General features: G+C 50.3%; 1 protein-coding gene and 1 pseudogene across 2 annotated transcripts; one reads left to right on the top strand and one right to left on the bottom strand.

Annotated features, from left to right (window-relative positions):
• Positions 1-848: 848 nt before the first annotated feature.
• On the top strand, positions 849-18,146 carry LOC135406118 (kelch-like protein 10). Of its 2 annotated transcripts, none has more exons than XR_010426137.1 (2): positions 849-918; positions 17,934-18,146. XR_010426137.1 is itself a non-coding variant. In XM_064640665.1 (2 exons), the coding sequence occupies exons 1-2, from the start codon at positions 17,275-17,277 to the stop codon at positions 18,136-18,138; spliced, it is 339 nt and encodes a 112-aa protein (XP_064496735.1). In that variant the 5' UTR covers positions 17,259-17,274; the 3' UTR covers positions 18,139-18,146. The 2 variants fall into 2 exon arrangements, 1 of the variants encoding a protein (XP_064496735.1); XM_064640665.1 differs by lacking the exon at positions 849-918 and adding an exon at positions 17,259-17,408.
• On the bottom strand, positions 11,834-16,320 carry LOC135406070 (7-methylguanosine phosphate-specific 5'-nucleotidase-like; annotated as a pseudogene).
• Positions 18,147-18,413: the final 267 nt, after the last annotated feature.

Raw genomic sequence — 18,413 nt, 5'->3', positions numbered from 1 at the left:
GCGGGGCCGGGGGGGACTCGGGACGTGCTCGGGGTGGGGTGGGGTAGAATTCAAGGCTCACAAGCTCATCCTCTGTTTTTGGAGTACCTACTTCAGGTCCTCCAACATGGAGAGGGAGATGAGCGACACATCTACAGAAATTCCAAGAGGGCCGGGCTGGGCGGGTGCAGGGGAAGGATTGAGTGCAGGATTGAGCCCATCAGGATGTGTGTTTTAGAGCTGTGGATTCTGCCTAAATCAGGCAGAGCTCCCACCTGCTCACCCACCAGCACATCCACACTGGGGAACAGCCCTACCCATGTGGGGAATGTGAAAAGAGCATCAGGGACAGCTCCAACCTCTGCAAATACCAGCACAAAGACACTGGGACTGGGGAACGCCCCAATATGTGTGAGGAATGTGGGAAGAGGTTTCAGACCAGCTCCAGTCTCCTCCGGCATGAGAGGATTCACACGGATAAGAGGCCCTTCCGCTGCACCGACTGCGGGAAGGGCTTCCAACAGAACTCAGAACTCCACCCTCGTCAGGCACCGGGGCATCCACACCAGGGAGAGGCCCTACACGTGTGGGGAGTGTGGGAAGAGCTTTGCCCAGAGTGGACACTTGTCCAAACACCAATGGACCCACCCGTAAGAGAGCCAGCGAGTGGGTTCAGCGCTGGATGTTTGTAGGCAACACCAGAGTGTTCCACACACGTCAGCGAGGTCCACTGCCTCTGACTGCAACGTGGGGGATAGCCGAGCACCCACCAGACAGTCATCCTCCAACATGGTTGGAGAGGAAGATGAGTGAAGGGAATTGGAGCATTGCCAATGAGCTCCGCCTTGAAGGGACATTCTGTGATGCCATCATAAGCGTGGATGGGGTAGAATTCAAGGCTCACAAGCTCATCCTCTGTTGTTACAGTACCTACTTCAGGTCCTCCAACATGGAGAGGGAGATGAGCGACACGTCTACAGAAATTCCAAGAGGGCCGGGCTGGGCGGGTGCAGGGGAAGGGAAGGGAGGGAAAGCGAAGGGAAGGGGCGTCCCAGGCAGGGAAGGGGCGTCCCGGACCCCCCTTTTCCGCCTTCCCCTCGCCGGGCCCTTCTGCCGCCGCAGCCCCAGCGCCATGGCCATGGCCCCGGGCAGCCACTGCCTCGTCCTCCTCCTCCTCCTGGGCATCCTGGGGGCCCCGGCGCTGGACAAACCCGGCCCCCTGGAAGACGTGGTGATAGACAGATACTATATCCCCAAAATCTGCCTGCGGGAGGCACAGATGGGGGATTTCATTCCCCAACAGTGCAGGATTGAGCCCATCAGGATGCGTGTTTTTGAGCTGTGGATTCTGCCTAAATCAGGCAGAGCTCCCACCTGCTCACTCACCAGCACATCCATGTTGCAGACGACGGGAAAGTATCACACGATCACAGTATTGATCATGACTAATCCAACTTTATTGCTGTAAGCTCCATGCTTATAAAGGTTAATAATTAGGCTCATTAATATTCCAAATACAAGCTCATCATTGGCTCCTAATTACCTAAGTTATATTTGCGCAAATGCTGCCTCTTTCTCATGGCTATAGTTACTTTATTTACTATTTGCTACTTTCTCTACCTTTCCCATCCTGTTGCTCTAATTTTTCTATCACGTATGCAGTTTCTTAAACAATACAGCTTCACAGCAGACAATGCAGCCTTGCAGTTTCTTAGACAAAGCAGTTTCACAAACACACTGATCAGTGACCTTCTAATAGTTTTCTTGCTTTAGCGTGAGACCAGCGGTATAGAATCTTTAATGTGTCCTCTCTCTACCAACCAGGTTTCTGTAATATCTTCCACACTTCCCCCGCTCTGTTTAGACAATGTTAAAAACACGTCACTCATTGCCTTTGTTAGCATGCTTTGAATGCATTTAAAAGCACAAGGAACAATGCATAAAGCAGCCAGCAGTATTAGTAAAAACGAAATTGCTTGTTTAGTGATCTCCGCAAGCCATGGTCTTAAACCTAATTTTGCTAGCCATCCCCTAATGGGATCTTTTTGAACTTCAAAGTCATTCAGGTGACTTTGCATTTCTCTGAGTTTCTGGTAGATGGACTGAGAGTGATCAGAGAGATTCATACAACACATGCCTTCAAATTCTTCACATCCATGCCCCTGAGCCAGCAATAGAAAATCTATAGCTGCTCTGTTTTGTAAAACAGCATGCCTTATTTCATCAGAGTCATGAGCCAATTCTCCCAAAATTTTCGAAGTTCTATTCATTTGATTTCTTGCCCAACAAGCTGTTCTTTGGACAAGAACCAGGCTCTTTTTTGCTCCAACGGGGGCAAATATGGATGCAAAGAAATTTGCTGTAGGGACATTGTGCAGTCTACTGGTAATTATGGGACATGTCAGTCCTAATAATGCTTCTTGAAGACCCTCATTAGTACATAGGTACCAATCAAGATCATTTTTCTGCATTGGTAATCGTATACGTGCAGGCTCTTGAGCATCAATTTGTAACACACGCTCTCGACCCTTTTTTATCAGGGCTGCCAACATTTCAATTTTTTGTAAAAGTGTTTTAGGCTGTTGTATGCTAGTTGATAACCATTCTAAAACCCCTATATCCTCCCCCGTTTCTGTTTGTGATTGTGTAATAGCACCCAAAATGTATCGTTTGTCAGCCCAAAAGGTAAGTTCTAAAGGTAATTCCCATTGTCTTCTCCGAACACGGCCCTGAGTGACACAATCTAAAATTTGTTGGAGTATGAGTTGTTGGTGCTTTGTGACAGTAATTTTGGTTGTTGGGTCTGTTCCTTTTAATAGGGGTCGCAATTCAGCTAAAAGGTCAGCAGGGATTCCCACAACAGGGCGTAACCACTGTAAATCCCCAAGAAGTTTTTGTGCATCATTCACAGTGCGCAATTTTGATTGAAATACCAATTTCTGTGGGATAACAGCATGTCGAGAGATAGTCCACCCCAAATATCTCCATGGTTCTGTCGTTTGAATTTTTTCATCTGCTATTATTAACTTATATTGTTCCAAATGTCTGCGAATTATTTGTATTTGTTCAGGTACAAACTCCTCAGGCTGGCAAAACAATATATCATCCATATAGTGATAGATTATACAATCCGGCCATCTGCGTCGTAGGGCTTGTAAGGCATTATCCACATATAGCTGACACAAAGTTGGACTGTTCCTCATCCCTTGTGGTAATACTGTCCATTCAAATCGTTGGTCAGGTCTTTCTCTGTTAATAGCAGGTAATGTAAAAGCAAAACGTTTAGTATCCCGAGGGTGCAATTGAATTGTAAAGAAACAATCCTTTAAGTCTACAATCAGTAAGGACCAATCCATGGGAAGCATTGCAGGATTTGGTAGTCCAGGCTGTAAAGCCCCCATGGCTTCCATTTGTGAGTTAACTGCTCTTAGATCATGCAATAATTGATATTTTCCAGACTTTTTCTTTATTACAAATATAGGTGTATTCCAGGGACTAGTAGAAAGTTTTAAGTGTCCTTGATCAATTTGTTCTTGTATTAATTCATGAGCAGCTTCCAAGCTTTCCCGTTTTAAAGGCCATTGCTTAACCCATACTGGAGTATCAACAATCCAAGTAATAGGAATTGGGAAAGACCAAGCAATGGCTATTCCCCCAAAGGGTAATCATTGGAGAGTTTCATCCCAATTTGTGTCAAAACATCTCTCCCGATTAAGCATTGTACTGTAGGTGGAAGCTGCACAACAGACAGGACAGCACTGGCCACACGACCTTCCACCTCGATGTTCACAGTAGGAGTCCGCATAGCAATTGAGGCACCCCCAATGCCAGTCACAGTTGTAGTAGCAGGTTGCAGAGGCCAGTGTCTAGGCCAACAATGAGGAGCTATTATACTGGAATCAGCTCCTGAATCTAGTAAAGCATCCAGTGTTTTTGTTTGATCTTTCCATATAATTGTAACTTTATGTTTTGGCCTCTCACTTAAATCCAGTGTCAGTAAGGTAAGTCCCCTTGTAGAACCAAATCCACGATCTCCACGTTGCATCAGTTGTCGGTCGTTGGTTAAAGGTTTTGCTAACTGTGGCAGGGGTATTAATTGAGCAATACGTTGTCCTTTAGGAATCTTTAAAGGTGGAAAAATAGTATATGCCATAACCATTATCTGTCCAGTGTAGTCAGCATCAATTAATCCAGGCAGCACAAATAATCCAGCAAGACTAGCTGATGATCTTCCTATCAGCAATGCACCAAACACTTGTTTGTTTATTATTAAAGGTCCATAAATCCCGGTGGGAATCTTTTGAGGTTGGGTGGATAACAAAGTAACTTCTACTGCTGTTGCCAAATCCAATCCGAGGCTGCCGGCTGTGGCAGGTTGTAATCCGAAAGCATTGGCTGAGGCTGTGGTTGTAGCAGGTTGCAGTTGTTCTCCTGTCCGTGGAATGGATTGTTCGGTGAAAAGTTGCTGGCTGGGGTTATCTGTGCTGCAGCGACGATTTGTGTCTGAGCGCGGCCACTGCAATCCCTCGCGCTCCGCCGTGAGTTTCCCGAACGGCTCCGACAAACAGAAGTGTTGTGGGTGGAGTTCTGACACTGCTGGCACCAAATTCCTGTTGCTCGGCACTCCCTTCTGAAGTGTCCAGTAGCTCCGCATCGATAACACTTTGATCGAGTTTTTCCATCTGTGGAGTTATTAGCCTTTCCCTGGAGGGGTGCAAGAGCTGCTAACACTTGAATTTGGGAATTTTGAGCCTGTTCTTTAAGCTCCTTAACTAAGTCCTGAGTCTGTTCTTTAAGCCCTTTAGTAAAATCCTGAATAGCATTGACTAAAAATGCATTCTCTCCTGTTGGTATTTGCAATACTTTGTCTAATAATTCTTCTATAGTCCAATAAGGACCCAATGTATTTATTACTTGTTTAACCATTGAGTTAGCATTTTGCAAAACACACTGCTTTAGCATGGTTCCCTTCACATAATCTGGGACCCCAGCTTTTGTGATAGCGGCTGTTAACTTGTCAACGTATTCACCAAAAGATTCATTCCTTCCCTGTTTTAAGCTCATATATAATGGCACTCCCCCTGGCTCCTTGACCCTATTTAATGCTTTCCTTACAAGGTCCATGGCCTCTCTAATTTTATCTGCCCCAATGTGTACTTGTGCTTCGGTTCGTGAATATGGACCTGTTCCCATTAGTTCGTCTGCTGTAACGCCGTGTAAAGGATCCCCTGGTTGCCTGATCACAGCAACACTTTCATTAACATATGCTTGCCAATAAGCATTAAACAAAAGTTGCTGATGTTCTGTAAGTATCATTCTCGAAATGGAACGGAGATCTGAGGGTAGTAAAAGTTGAGTGGCCCAGAAATAATCTAACATTTGTTTAACAGGTTCTCCATGCAAACCAAATTCACTTACAGTGCTCCGCAGTTGTGCCAAAAGTTTCCAATCTAATGGAGTTATAGTGGCATTTAGCCCTCCCCCTGGCATTTGATTATAAATAACTGGAAATGCCATGCCCTCTGCCCCCTGCAATTCTTCTGACAGGCAATGTTTAGCAATCGCTGCCCATGTATCTCTCCTCTCCTTGGCTATGGCCCCCGCCGGGTCAGTGCTTGCCCCAGGGACAGGCATCACAGCATCTAAAGCAGGAGGAGGGGGTGCTGGTGGCTCCAGCAATGGATCAGCGTTATTGCTTAAAGGTTCTGCAGGGGCAGGAGGGTCAGGAGGGGTTGCAGAAGGGGGAGCCGTATTTTCATTAGGAGGGGGGGCAGACGGCTGTGCTGGGAGCATAACTGATTGAAATGCAGGGGGAGTCGGGGAAATAGAGAACCAGTCTCTGTTGTGTTCCTGCATACCTCGAGCTTGCTCAGTAGCTCGTTTCTCTGCCTCATGTTGTAACAATGTATCATTCACAGCTTTCCAAAACTTTCCCAGCTTTTTTGCAACTTTATCCTCTTCTAGAATGGCCTCACATATTTTATCTCCAAACTTTCGCCACTCTTCTAAAGAATGCACGGTATGCGGGTTGATAAAACACCCTTTTGCATACCCAAAAGCAAGCAATCCTGGTAATTCCTTTTTTAAATCTATATCTTTAATACCCTTTTTCTGCAAAAATTCAGAAAATAAACTATATGCTGCTTCCCTTTCCATTTTTTACCTATTTTTAGCGCGCTCTTGCAGCCTCCAGGGTCCGGCAGCACGTACGGTGGAACTCGTCCCAAGTGACGCTTTAAGGATCCGAAGTTGCAGTTGCCCACTTTTTGATCCGGGTCCGAAGTCGCAAATTCTGCCAACTTTTTGACCAGTTCCAGGTCCAAGTCACTCCTCAATTTGACTTTTTGAGCAGCCTTTGCTGCTAAGGCTCCGACACTATGCCATCCCAACCATGGATTCCCCCGTTTCTTTAAATTATCACGTCGGAGGTCACCATTTGTTGTGGACGACGGGAAAGTATCACACGATCACAGTATTGATCATGACTAATCCAACTTTATTGCTGTAAGCTCCATGCTTATAAAGGTTAATAATTAGGCTCATTAATATTCCAAATACAAGCTCATCATTGGCTCCTAATTACCTAAGTTACATTTGCGCAAATGCTGCCTCTTTCTCATGGCTATAGTTACTTTATTTACTATTTGCTACTTTCTCTACCTTTCCCATCCTGTTGCTCTAATTTTTCTATCACGTATGCAGTTTCTTAAACAATACAGCTTCACAGCAGACAATGCAGCCTTGCAGTTTCTTAGACAAAGCAGTTTCACAAACACACTAATCAGTGACCTTCTAATAGTTTTCTTGCTTTAGCGTGGGACCAGCGGTATAGAATCTTTAATGTGTCCTCTCTCTACCAACCAGGTTTCTGCAATATCTTCTACAGGTCGGACCCGGGGTGGCAACCCCCATCCCGGGCTTCAGCACCGAGGCGGCCCCTGCCCCGTCCCGGGCTCCTCCGTCGCGGCTGCCGGTGGGGCGAGGAGAGGAGGAGCCGCCCGCAGCCAACACCGGCGGGACCCCTCCCCGCCTCCCACCCCCTCTCCCTCCGAGAGCAGGCGATCCCATCTCGCCGTTCCCGAGCCCAGACTCTCTTCAACCCACTAGCAGCAGCGCTCCAAGCACACCCCCAGTGACACAAAACTTTATTCCACCGCCCCTGACACGGAATAGCTGCCACAGGCACTCTTCGGGGCAGAGCTGTGCCGAGAAAAATCCAGCAGGCGTTTGTGTGGCTTCAGCCCCAGCCCCTCCTGCCCGGCAGCTCTCAGCGGGAGATCACCAACTGCAGCTTCCCCAGGCAGCTTCACAGCCGCAGCCCCCGGCCGCCATCCCCGCATGGTCAAACAAAGGAGGCGGGGAATTCCCAGCTTCCAACCACACCGGACCGACAGCGAGAGCTCCTGCCTTCCCTAGGGATGCCGAGCGGGACAGGATGACGTCATCGGGACCCCCTCCCTGCCCGGGGACGGGACAACCTCTGCCCTGCAGCTCCAGCTCCCCCCGCTTCTTCCTACATCGTGCCGCGACAGGCAAGGACACCCACAGCCTCAGAACACCTTCACCACCGAGCATCACAGACTCACTCCCCTAACGGACAGGATTTCCCCCGCCTCTCACAGCGTGGATCTAGCTGTGACTGACTCAGCAGCACCAGGCTCACCAAACAGTTTTCCAGCTACAAACCATTCACAATCCTTAACAACATTTAACAAGTTTTCTCCCAATAATCCATTTTCAAATATGTCAAATAATTTTAACAATTCTGCTTCTCCTTTTAACCCTTTTCTTTCTTCCACAGGAACCAACCATACCAATAATTGTAATGATATAAATAACGTTCCTAGTCATGTTAATGGTTTAAATTTATTGCAGGCATATCCAGTGTTTTATAATCCAGGTGCACCCCCGGTATGGGACCCCTTAGCCATACCCCTTCTCAAGGATGCAAAAAAGGCAGTAACAACTTATGGTTTAAATTCAGCATATGCAATGGGAATTCTGTCATCTTTATTCTCAGCCTTTGTACTAACTCCAAATTATTTAAAAGATATAATGAGATCCTTGCTAAATAAGGTGCAAATAACATTGGTTTTAGATGAATGGAAAGCTTTAATTAGAGAGTATGCTCATGAAACTAGTACCACTACACGTAGACCTATAGAAACTACCATACAAATGCTTTTTGGTGAGGGTCCATATGCTGCAAATACAGATCAGGCCAAAAATTCTAAACCAAGACTTAATTGCTACCAGAAATATGGCATTACAGGCACTACAATCAGTAGCTGATGCCTCTCAAACAACTCCACCTTTCAATAATGTAACTCAAAAGCCTGATGAATCTTTTACTGACTTTGCAGAACGCTTAAAAGAATCTATAGAAAAACAAATCAATGTGAAAGGAGCACAAGATGCCCTATTCCTGAAGCTAGCTATCTCCAGTTCAAATGCACAGTGTCAACAGATACTCAGAAACCTTTGTGACCCTACCCCCATGGATATGGTAAAGGCTTGTAAAGATATTAGCCCTAATGACAAATTAGCAAATAGCCTGGTCCAAGCTCAGGTGTCAATGTCTAACCAATTAGCTGAAGCTAATATACATTTAGGCAACCAAATTGCTGAGGCAACTCAGCAGATGGCAGAAAAAATGACCCAAACCTTAGCAGCAGCCCTAGACCTCTCCAAAATAATATGCCATAATTGCAAATGTCCAGGTCATATAAAAGCTAACTGCCCAACATTTCAAAACCCCAATTCTCAAAAAACCATTCGTCCAGGCCTTTGCCCCAGATGTAAAAGAGGGCTACACTGGGCTCTAGACTGTCGATCTCTATTTGACAGAGATGGAAACCCACTCTCACCCAGGCCTCCTCACAGAACACAGAATTTGGGAAACGGCTTGGTGAGCGCTTAGAGCAGCACGTGGACATAAAAAGCTGCTTTAAGCAATCTAATCTACCCCTCTCAAACAGTTCCCAACAAAAACCCCAAACAGGTGCCTTTAAATTGGAGCTAGCAACTTCAAAACCTCAAACCTTAGAAAAAACAGAGTATCACACTGTGTTATTGGCTTCTGCTTCTTCTCAGGTTTCAGATTTTAAAGGGAAATGTGTTATCACAGCAACAGATTCTGCAACTGCATTAGGCATTACTGTGTTACCTATGGTTATGAGTCTCCAAGATCCTAAAGTTGTGTCTGTTGTAATTAAACCTAACTTTGTACCCACAGTGATTAATCCAGAAGATCAAATAGCACAGGTCATACCCATAGAGGAAGGAACCCAGGATGAACAGGGAATTTGCATAAATTGGGCTCAAAAGGTTACTCTTGACAGACCTATAATAGAATGTACTCTTCTCTCTCCTAATTCAGGCCAACAGAAATCTGTGTCTGGCTTACTGGACATGGGCCGGACATTTCCATAATCCTCAATTTTTTAAATAGGCTGCATGAGGATGTTTCACCTGTTGGACATCGTTTTGGAGCTGGAAAATTAAAAATGGGGGAAGCTAAGGTAAAATACAAGGATATCCTGACAGGAGAATGGCTTGGTCCTGTCCCTCTAATTGTTTGGGGAAGAGGACATGCTTGTGTCTCCACAGGAGCAGGTCCAAGATGGATACCGTCCAGACTAGTGAGGATCCACCAAGAAGTTTCCCTCCCAGCTCAACCAGCAGCAGATCCAGCACCACCGGATTCAGCACCAACTACAGGAAGCGATCCCCCATCAGCATCACTTTCGGGATAATCCTGTTTTTGTGTGCAGCATAACACCAGCAAATCAGAAAGACTTAACATCAGGAGCCCTTGCCACACCTCCTCCAACAATTCCAAATTGGGTAATGCTTCCTGGTCAAAATGTTTGGCTAAACCTGGCACAATCACTAAATACTGACTCTATCTGTCTCTCTACCTTAGATCCCTCTCACCCTTTTAAGACCTGTCTGGTAGGAATCCCATGGAAACCAAGAGAATGGGGTGATTTTAGAAATCAATATATCCCCTGGTGTGATGACCATGATCAGTTCAAGAATCCATTCTTAGATTGTCTCACAAGACCAGCAAAAGCTTCACATGACAGACAGACATTTAGCTATCAGTGGCAGAGACCTGAGGAATTAGAAATCTTGGGGAGTATCATATCTCCTCTCTGGTTTTACTTCATTCACAACAAATATGTTGCCCCTCCTGAATTAATTAATGTCACCTCTTATGGACCTTATTCCAACTTCAGTTTTTGGTGCAAGGAAGAGGTTCCTTACCAGATACATGCTACCCCTGATTCAGTTATTCTTCCAAAAGGAGTCTTTTTAATTTGTGGACTTAGAGTCTGGAATATGATTCCCAGATTAGCTGCTGGAGGCCCCTGCACATTTGGAAAATTAACACTGTACAATCCAGCTACCCTTATGAAATCTTTACCTGTAAGTCCTCCCAAAAATCATGCAAAAAAGAAACCTTAACCTCCAAACAACCTCACCCTTCCCACGTCATAGAGTGCGCAGGCAATTCCAAGGTTTATACCCACCTCTTAACTTCTATCCATCACAACCAAAACCACCTTCTCCACCTAAGGCAGTGCAGGTCCCTGTGGCTGCAGCACCCCCACCTCCAGTTGAAGAACATCCCTTAGCAAAATTGCAGTCCTTGAGTGAATTCACAGCAGAATGCAACTCCAACATGCTTTTTTGGTCCGACACCGCAAACATTCTAAGTGGTCTGCTTCCAGTTGTCAGCTCCACAAGAGCCTTAATGCTCCTTACCAGAATGGGATGTTGGCTTGCAAAAGAAGCTGATGCCACCAGTGCTGCCCTTGATGATCTCTTTCAAGATACCCAAACCAATAAGAAGGCCTTGTTACAAAATCGTGCTGCAATAGATTTTCTCCTTCTAGTAAATGGCCATCGGTGTCAGGAGTTTGAAGGCCTCTGCTGCCTCAACTTCTCTGATCACTCCCAATCTATCCACTCCCAGATTAATCGGCTCAAGTCCTTAGTTCATGAAATCAAGTAAGTTGATCCTCTGACCTTTGATGATTTTTTCGACTGGCTGCCCTTCAAAGGCCTCTCTTCCACTATTAAGAAAATTATTGTAGTTATCGTACTTGGACTTTCCGTAGTGTTTCTCTTTACGTGTGTCTTTCCATGCTTGCTCAGTTGTGCCAGAACCTCTCAATCATTAAAAGCATATCCAGCTTTAGGAAACAGAAAAGGAGGAGCTGTGGCAATGGATTTGCCATATGCAGGATGGAAGAAGTCCTGTCAGAGATGGACTAGTGAAGAAAAAGAAGAAAACAGTACAAATGTTATAGAAACAGAAGGTTTTAATGTGGTTTAAACATGTTTCAAAATGGCCTTTTGTATTTCTGCAAGGTTACTGTTTCTTCTTCCCGACACCCCCTGTGAGGGACTTGTCTCCCATACAGGAGTATCCTGGGAAGGTGTCCTGAGGTGTTTCTCATTGGTCCTTGTTAACCCCTTCCTGTTGGCTGTTGACCCCTTACCTGATTGGTTTTTTCTGTGCCCCTGAACTGGTGATTGGCCCCCTTTTGACCCTCCTAAAAGCCTTATAAACCCCTACCCCACAAATAAACTCTCTCTTTCGTCCGTCCCTCCCTGGTGGTTTGTGTGGGCTCCTTGCGGGGTCGCGGGCCACGTGCTGGGGTGGGGGGAAGGGCATTCACCTGCAGGTGATGGGGCTGGCACCCTAAGGCCTGGAGGTCTCCCCCATCCCACTAATCCCTCGTAAGAAACAACAAGGGTTTTTCCTATTGCTGCTCCGAGACCCTGGGATCAGCCTAGGATCAGCCCAGAAGTTTAGGACAGAAACACAGACAGCTCAAACGTTCCTTAAAACCCAAAATGCTGCCGGCTGGCCTCTCCTCTCCCACCCCACCCAAACCCCAGCCCCAACCCTGGCAGACAAACTTACTTCTGGGTTTGGGCAGCAGCAGCAGTTGAGTTCTGGGGCCTTCAGGGACGGCTGGAAAAGCTTTTTGTCCACAGTAAGAATTGTCTTGGTGCAAGAGGGACGAGGTGGGACCCAAGGCCAGGGAGCTGCAGGTTTCCATGAGGGATGTAGGGCTGGGCAATGTGATGCCTGGCAGGGCCACACCAGCCCAGTGGGGGCAGCAGGGCTCAGAAACAGGAAAACAGGACAAGAGAGATTTGTTTTCTTAGTGAAGAACACAGTGACTCTAAAACTTCATCTAAACCGGGTCTGTCCCACAGCAAACCATCTCCATTCCACACTCAGCTGCTGAAGCAGGTGCAGAATATCTCTTCCTGAAACATGGAATGGTTTGTTGTGGCCTTGGGAGGTAGAGGGCATGAATTCCCAGTGGGATGAAGTCCAAGTTGGATGAAGCCAGTCCAAGAGGGAAGCAGCAGAACCAGGGAGTTGGGGTAAAGGGAATGGAGAAGATTCCTCCATCTCTTCTCTCCCTCTCCAGGGCTGAGGGCATTAGTGAGGTCAGGACGGAGCCCAGCCAGTACCAGCAGATTCCCTCCAGCTCTGTCCCAGGGAGGACATTCCCTGCCCAGTGCCTGCTGCGGGGCCGGAGCTGGGATGCCTCTTCCCAGCTCATGTCTCAGTAAGGATGTACCGGAGAATCCCACTGACCACGCCCAGCGTCTCGTCGCTCTCCAGCACGATGTCATAGGCTTCCAGGTACTTCCCCCTCCGCTCTTCCACCTACAGCACGTCCCTCAGGACAGGGTGGGGAGGGGGGAAGACTGTGAACACCAACACCTGAGGGCGGAGATACTGCACCCACAGCCCTCGCTACTGGAAAGGGGATCAATAACCACCCTGACAATGCCCCAGACGCAGCAGGAGCCCCCCTCCACATCACTGCCCCTCCCTGCTGCCCCAAAGCTTGGCACCTGGGGAAGGCTGGCAGGGAAACACAACACTGCTCCTCACACCCACCTTGTCATTGAGAAAGCCAATCTTGAGGATATTCCCCACGCTGGGAATGCCATCTGCCATCGTCAGGTCACCCATGGAGTCCCCGAGCAGGATGATGTTCGTCCTCGTGCTCAGCTGCTGGAAGTAATCTGTGCCTGCAGCACGGTGTTGTTCTTGTGGTAGGTGTGGATGAGGGGTGCCTTGAAGTGCGTGAGGACTCCCTGAGCACACAGGACAGACAGACAGACAGCTCTTAACCCAGTGGTGGCACTGTTAATCGTGTCCCAGCCCTTGGTCCCAGCCCACACCTTTCCTCTCACCACACCAGTGTGCTGCAGAAACTCACGTCATCATCAAAGTCCATGTAGTTGGACACCACGTTGACGTTGGAGTAGAAGACGCTGGCCTGGCGGATAATCTCCTCCAGGACGTCACCGACGCCAGCAGAGAAGATGAACAGGGGGACATTGTTCTTGTGCAGCTGATCAAAGAATTCCTTGAAGCCATCCCTAGAACAGGAGTGTCCATTGCATGGGGTTGTGTTACCAGCTCCCAGCACGGTGCCCGGTGTTCTGGGCTGGCAGCGTGCCCAGCCCAGCTCCTGTTTCTGTCCAGCACTTCCCAAACAGAAACACACAGGTGAGCTCTGCAAACAGCACGAGCTCTCCGTGGCACCAGCATTCCTGTGGCCTTCCCTGTGCAGAACCCTGGAGAGCTCTGGGTGTAGTGGTCGGGCGGGTGCTCACGGGAACATGGAGCACTCCAGCCCTTTGCCTGGCACCTCCTGATCACACCCCCTGCTCAGCAGGGCACAGGGCACTGCCAGGAACCACGTGGGAAATGTGCAACAGGTCAGACTGGTTGGCAGGACCATCAGGCCAACCTGTGACAGCCTCAGTCTGCCAGGACACAATTCCATGCAGAAGGAGAACTTGGGCTCAAGAAAACCCAGACGTACGGTGCCATCTCCTCCCTGAGCCTGGGAGCTCAGTCAAAGCCCAGCTCCCTGAGCCAGCCTTAGGGCCATCGCTGCCAGGGCAGCTGTAGCAGCAAGTTTTAGAGCAAAGGTTTTGTGCTGTGGGTGAAATCTGCTGCTGAGCCAAGGTCCTGGACAAGGCCCAGCAGCTCCAGTGCAGAGAACAAATCTCTGCTGGAAGCCAGGAGCTGCCCCCGCATCCCGCCCTGCACATGGAGAGCCGTGCCCAGTGCCGGCCCCTCGGCTGCTCCTCGCCAAGGCCCAAGGGAGGGGGAAGCGGTTTCTGCGCAGGAAGGGAGCAGCCTGCAGCCAGGGAGTGAGCTCAGCGGCACAGAGCCTGGTGACAGCAGAGAAACCTGGCTGCACAGGCAGGAGAGAAGGGCCGAGGGCAGCCAAGCCCTGTGCCTGTACCTCAGCACCACAGCCCCATGTCCATAACTCAGCACCACAGCCCCATGTCCATACCTCAGCACCACAGCCCCATGTCCATAACTCAGCACCACAGCCCCATGTCCACACCTCAGCATCACTTCTGACTCTCTGACAATCTGGGCTATGTCATCTTTGCGGATCTTCTGCTGCACCAGCAGCTCCTGGGCCCTGGCCCACCTGGGGAAAGGCAGCAGTGAGCTCTGGGGCAGAGGCCCTCGGCGGTCAGAATCACAACTAAATTCCCCAGGATCACCACAAAGCCCAGGAACAGCTCAAGCCTTGCATCCTGCAGTCCTTGGGGACAAGAGGTTGTCAGGGCAAGGTCAAGATCATCATGCACAGCACTCACCACTCCACCATGAGGGGACATTTCTCTTCCAGAGTCCGGTTGGGATCAATTCCAATGGGATAGTAATAGTGCAGCAGGTCCTTCAGCTGGAGCGTCGGACAGAGGGAAAAGAACAGAGTGAACATCAGGTCTAAACAGACTATAAACAACACAACCAGCATTTCTGAAGTCTTCCAAAGCATCACACTTCCTAAACACAACCAAACTGTGTCACTGAGCAGCTTCCCTCTGAGCACACCTGGAGCTCTTGGCAGCCTGGCTGACCCTCACCTCACTCCAGACAGACACTGCAGGTACAAACATCCCTCCCCTTCCTCCTCTTATTGAGCTGAAACACCCACAGCTGTGCATGCAAATTCAATTTCCCTTTTGAACTTCTCCTCTGTCACTGCTGGCTGAAATGCAGCCTGGACACTTCCCCCTCCAGCCTGGCAGCCAGCACAGCCAGGAGAGTTGCCACGCCAGCCAGTGCGACCTTACAATGACGGGTGACAGGGTGTCCTACACACAGCACCCACCTTCTTCCTGCCGTCCTCGCTGACAACACGGCTGGTATCGAGGATATCTGCAAGGACAATACAATGACAATGGCACAGAGACATTAAAAGCCTTTCTAACAGCAGCTCTCCTGCATCTCAGCGCCGGCTCCTCCCAAAACAAGCTGCGGTGGCACAGCTGTGGAGTCCCAACAGGCGCCGAGCACAGGGCCTGGCTCTGCTGGGAGAGTGGGATGGAGATGGACAGCCCAGGACACGGCTCCTGCAATGGGCAGTGGGTGGCCAGGACCAGGCAGTGAGGCCCAGAGCCGCAGGAGGAGCAGTCAGGTTTGGCACAGGAGGGGACAGAGGATGACAGAAACCACAGTGATGAAAAACACAAATGCAGAAACCAAACAGAACTAGTGACAGTAAAAACAGCAGCTTCCACTCACTGTGAGATGTGGGGCAGCGCCTGCCCTTGCATCCAAACCTGCTCAGTGTCATGTCAAAGTCAGAAGTGACCTGGAAGAGGGGAAAAAACAACATCTGTGTGTGCCCCAGCGCACTCTGCCCCAGCCAGAGCAAGCCAAGGTGCTGCCAGGGCGCACGCTGGCAGCGACAGGGGCAGACGGTGTCCTCACCCTCCCACCCCGGCGCTATTATCAGCACCGAATGGCTCCATCCTGCCTGGGCGGAGGAGGGGGTTGGGGAGTCGGGAGCTTCATAACCGGGAGCCAAAAGGACCGTCCGGGGAGAGCCACCAGCCCCGTCCTCCGTCTCCTCTGGGGCTTCTCCCCTCCGCCTGCACACCGCGCCGCAGCCGGGGGGGTGAGGAAGGGCCAGCTGAGACAAGGACGGAGCGTGAGCGATGCACCTCCTGCCCCGCCGGGGCCGGTACCTGCAGCTTGGCCACCCCCTGCTCCCGGAGGGTCCGGAGGATCCCCCGCACGCGCTCGGGCTGCCGGATCCGGACCGTGGCTTTCTCCAGCTCGGGCACCTGCGGGCAGAGCAGAGACCCCGCTCGGTGCCGCCCTGGTGGGACCGAGGAGCCTCCAGCGCCCTCCTGGCCGCGCTCCCCCGCCCAGCCCCGGGGCCGCCGCTGCCCCAGCCCGGGCTCCCGGCCCGCGGACCCCGCTCACCATCGCTCCCGCTCCGCTCCCGCCGGGCCGCGCAGCCGCGGGGCGGGGCCGGGGGGGCGGGACCGGAACGCGGCCGCGGGGCCGGGGGGGACTCGGGGCGTGCTCGGGGTAGGGGGTGCGGGGGGACCCCCCGTGCCCCGGCTGCGCCTCCGCCCGGTGCCCGCAGCAGCGCGGGGCGGGACCGGCGGTTTCGTTTCTGCCGCAGCGAGCGGGGAGGGCGAAGCAGAAAGGAAAGATTCCAATAAAGAAGCCGCGGGCAAGGGCGCCCGGCACTGAACCGCCCCGCAGCGCCGGGGACGCGGAGTCGCGGAACCCTGTGCGGGAAATGCCCGCAGAGAACCGTCCCCCAGCACTGCCAAGGCCACCACTAACCCATGTCCCCAAGAGCCACACGGCTTTTAAACCTGGACAGGGATGAGGACGCCACCGCTGCTGCCCTGGGCAGCTGTGCCAGGGCTGGACAGCCCTTTTGGGGAAAAAACTTTCCCAAGAGCCAAACTAAATCTCCCCTGGCACACCTCAAATGACAAATCAGGGGCAGTGGGTGCGACTTCAGCACTGACAGGAGCTGGGCTGTGCCTCAGCTTCCTCCTGGGTGAGGTGGCACAAGGCACTTCAGCAGCAGTCAGTGCCCACCTTTTGGGACTTTTACACTCTGGCAAAATAATACTGAGGATTATTTATTATTATTCATTATTCTTATGCTGGGGGATCACACAGACGATTTTGCTCCAAGCAACCATTAACATTGTGCAGGCCCGGGGTTCAGCAGAACCTGGGCCGAGGGGAAGTGAGGGCGCCGGGCAACCAGGGAATGTTGGGCCTGGGTCACCCCTGTGGTTGTGATGTCATCACGGGTCACAATCCAGAGCCAGCGAGTGGGTTCAGCACTGGATGTTTCCAGGCAACACCAGTGTTCACACACGTCAGTGAGGTCCACTGCCTCTGACTGCAGCGTGGGAGATAGCACCAGAAAGAAGTCATCCTCCAACGTAGAGAGGGAGATGAGCGGAAGGAATTGGAGCATTGCCAACGAGCTCCGCCTTGAAGGCACATTCTGTGATGTCATCATAAGAGTTAACGGAGTGGAATTCAAGGCTCACAAGCTCATCCTCTCTTGTCAAAGTACCTACTTCAGGTCAGTATTGGAAACACAAGGATTTATTTACAAGGGCCTGGAGTGACAGGACAAGGGGTAATGGCGTCACACTGACAGAGGTTTATATTAGATAGTTGGAAAAAATTCCTCCCTGTGAGGGTGGTGAGGTCCTGGCACAGGTTGCCCAGAGAAGCTGTGACTGCCCCATCTCTGGAAGTGTCCAAGACCAGGTTGGATGGGGCATGGAGCAACCTGGTCTAGTGGAAGGAGTTCCTACCCATGGCAGGGGTTGGAATGGGATAATCCTTAAGGTCCCCTCCAACCCAGGCCATTTTGTGATTTTGTGATTCCTGTGGAAGCATGGGGGTCGTTCACCCTGGTGCTCCCTGTCCCCAGCCAGAGGCTGTATCTCCTTTTTCAAACAACCAGCAAGTAAAACATTAATTAATAAACTATGGGACCTCCCAGCAGGGCTCCTGTCAGTGCCTAAACTGTTGCCCTGGGAGTTCGGGAAACACAGGGGACCCAAGGACAGGATTTAATGCAGCAGTGCTGTGTTTTCAGGACTCTGTTTACCAGCACAGACAAGATGGTCTATGAAATCCCCGGTGTTTCAGCTGAAATGATGGGTCTCATCATCGATTACGCCTACACTGAGACAGTACCGATCACGGAGGACAACGTTGAGAGTTTGCTGGCTGCAGCCGACCAGTTCGGCGTCAAGGGCATCGTCAACCTGTGCTCCGAGTTCCTCATTTCCCGGCTGTGATTTGAGAACTGTAGCAGACGCAGTCCTTGTATAACAAGGAAATAAAGGCTCCTCGTGTGATGGTGAACAAAGAGGCTTTATTTCAAACTCGGCGCGGTTTTATTCCTTAACACCATGTGCCTTCTTTAACCAACTAGGTTTCCTATCTCGGGGCATGCTCTCTTGGCTTCTCTGCCTCGGCACATCCCTTGTTCCTTAGACACGCCTTCCCACACCACCCCTCTCCTAATTATCTAAAAGAAGTCACAAAAACAGTGTAAACAACAGTGCAAACA

Source organism: Pseudopipra pipra, chromosome W (assembly GCF_036250125.1).
Source record: "Pseudopipra pipra isolate bDixPip1 chromosome W, bDixPip1.hap1, whole genome shotgun sequence".
Taxonomy (NCBI): Eukaryota; Metazoa; Chordata; class Aves; order Passeriformes; family Pipridae; genus Pseudopipra; species Pseudopipra pipra.
Note: the sequence above shows the minus strand (reverse complement) of the source record. Positions and strands in the feature narration are given on the sequence as shown.

Bases quoted from the DNA above. Each gene is read 5' to 3' on its own strand.
- LOC135406118 (XM_064640665.1), top strand. From the start codon at position 17,275: ATGAGCGGAAGGAATTGGAGCATTGCCAACGAGCTCCGCCTTGAAGGC. The intron at 17,409-17,933 runs GTCAGTATTGGA...CTGTGTTTTCAG, and splicing joins TGTCAAAGTACCTACTTCAG to GACTCTGTTTACCAGCACAG.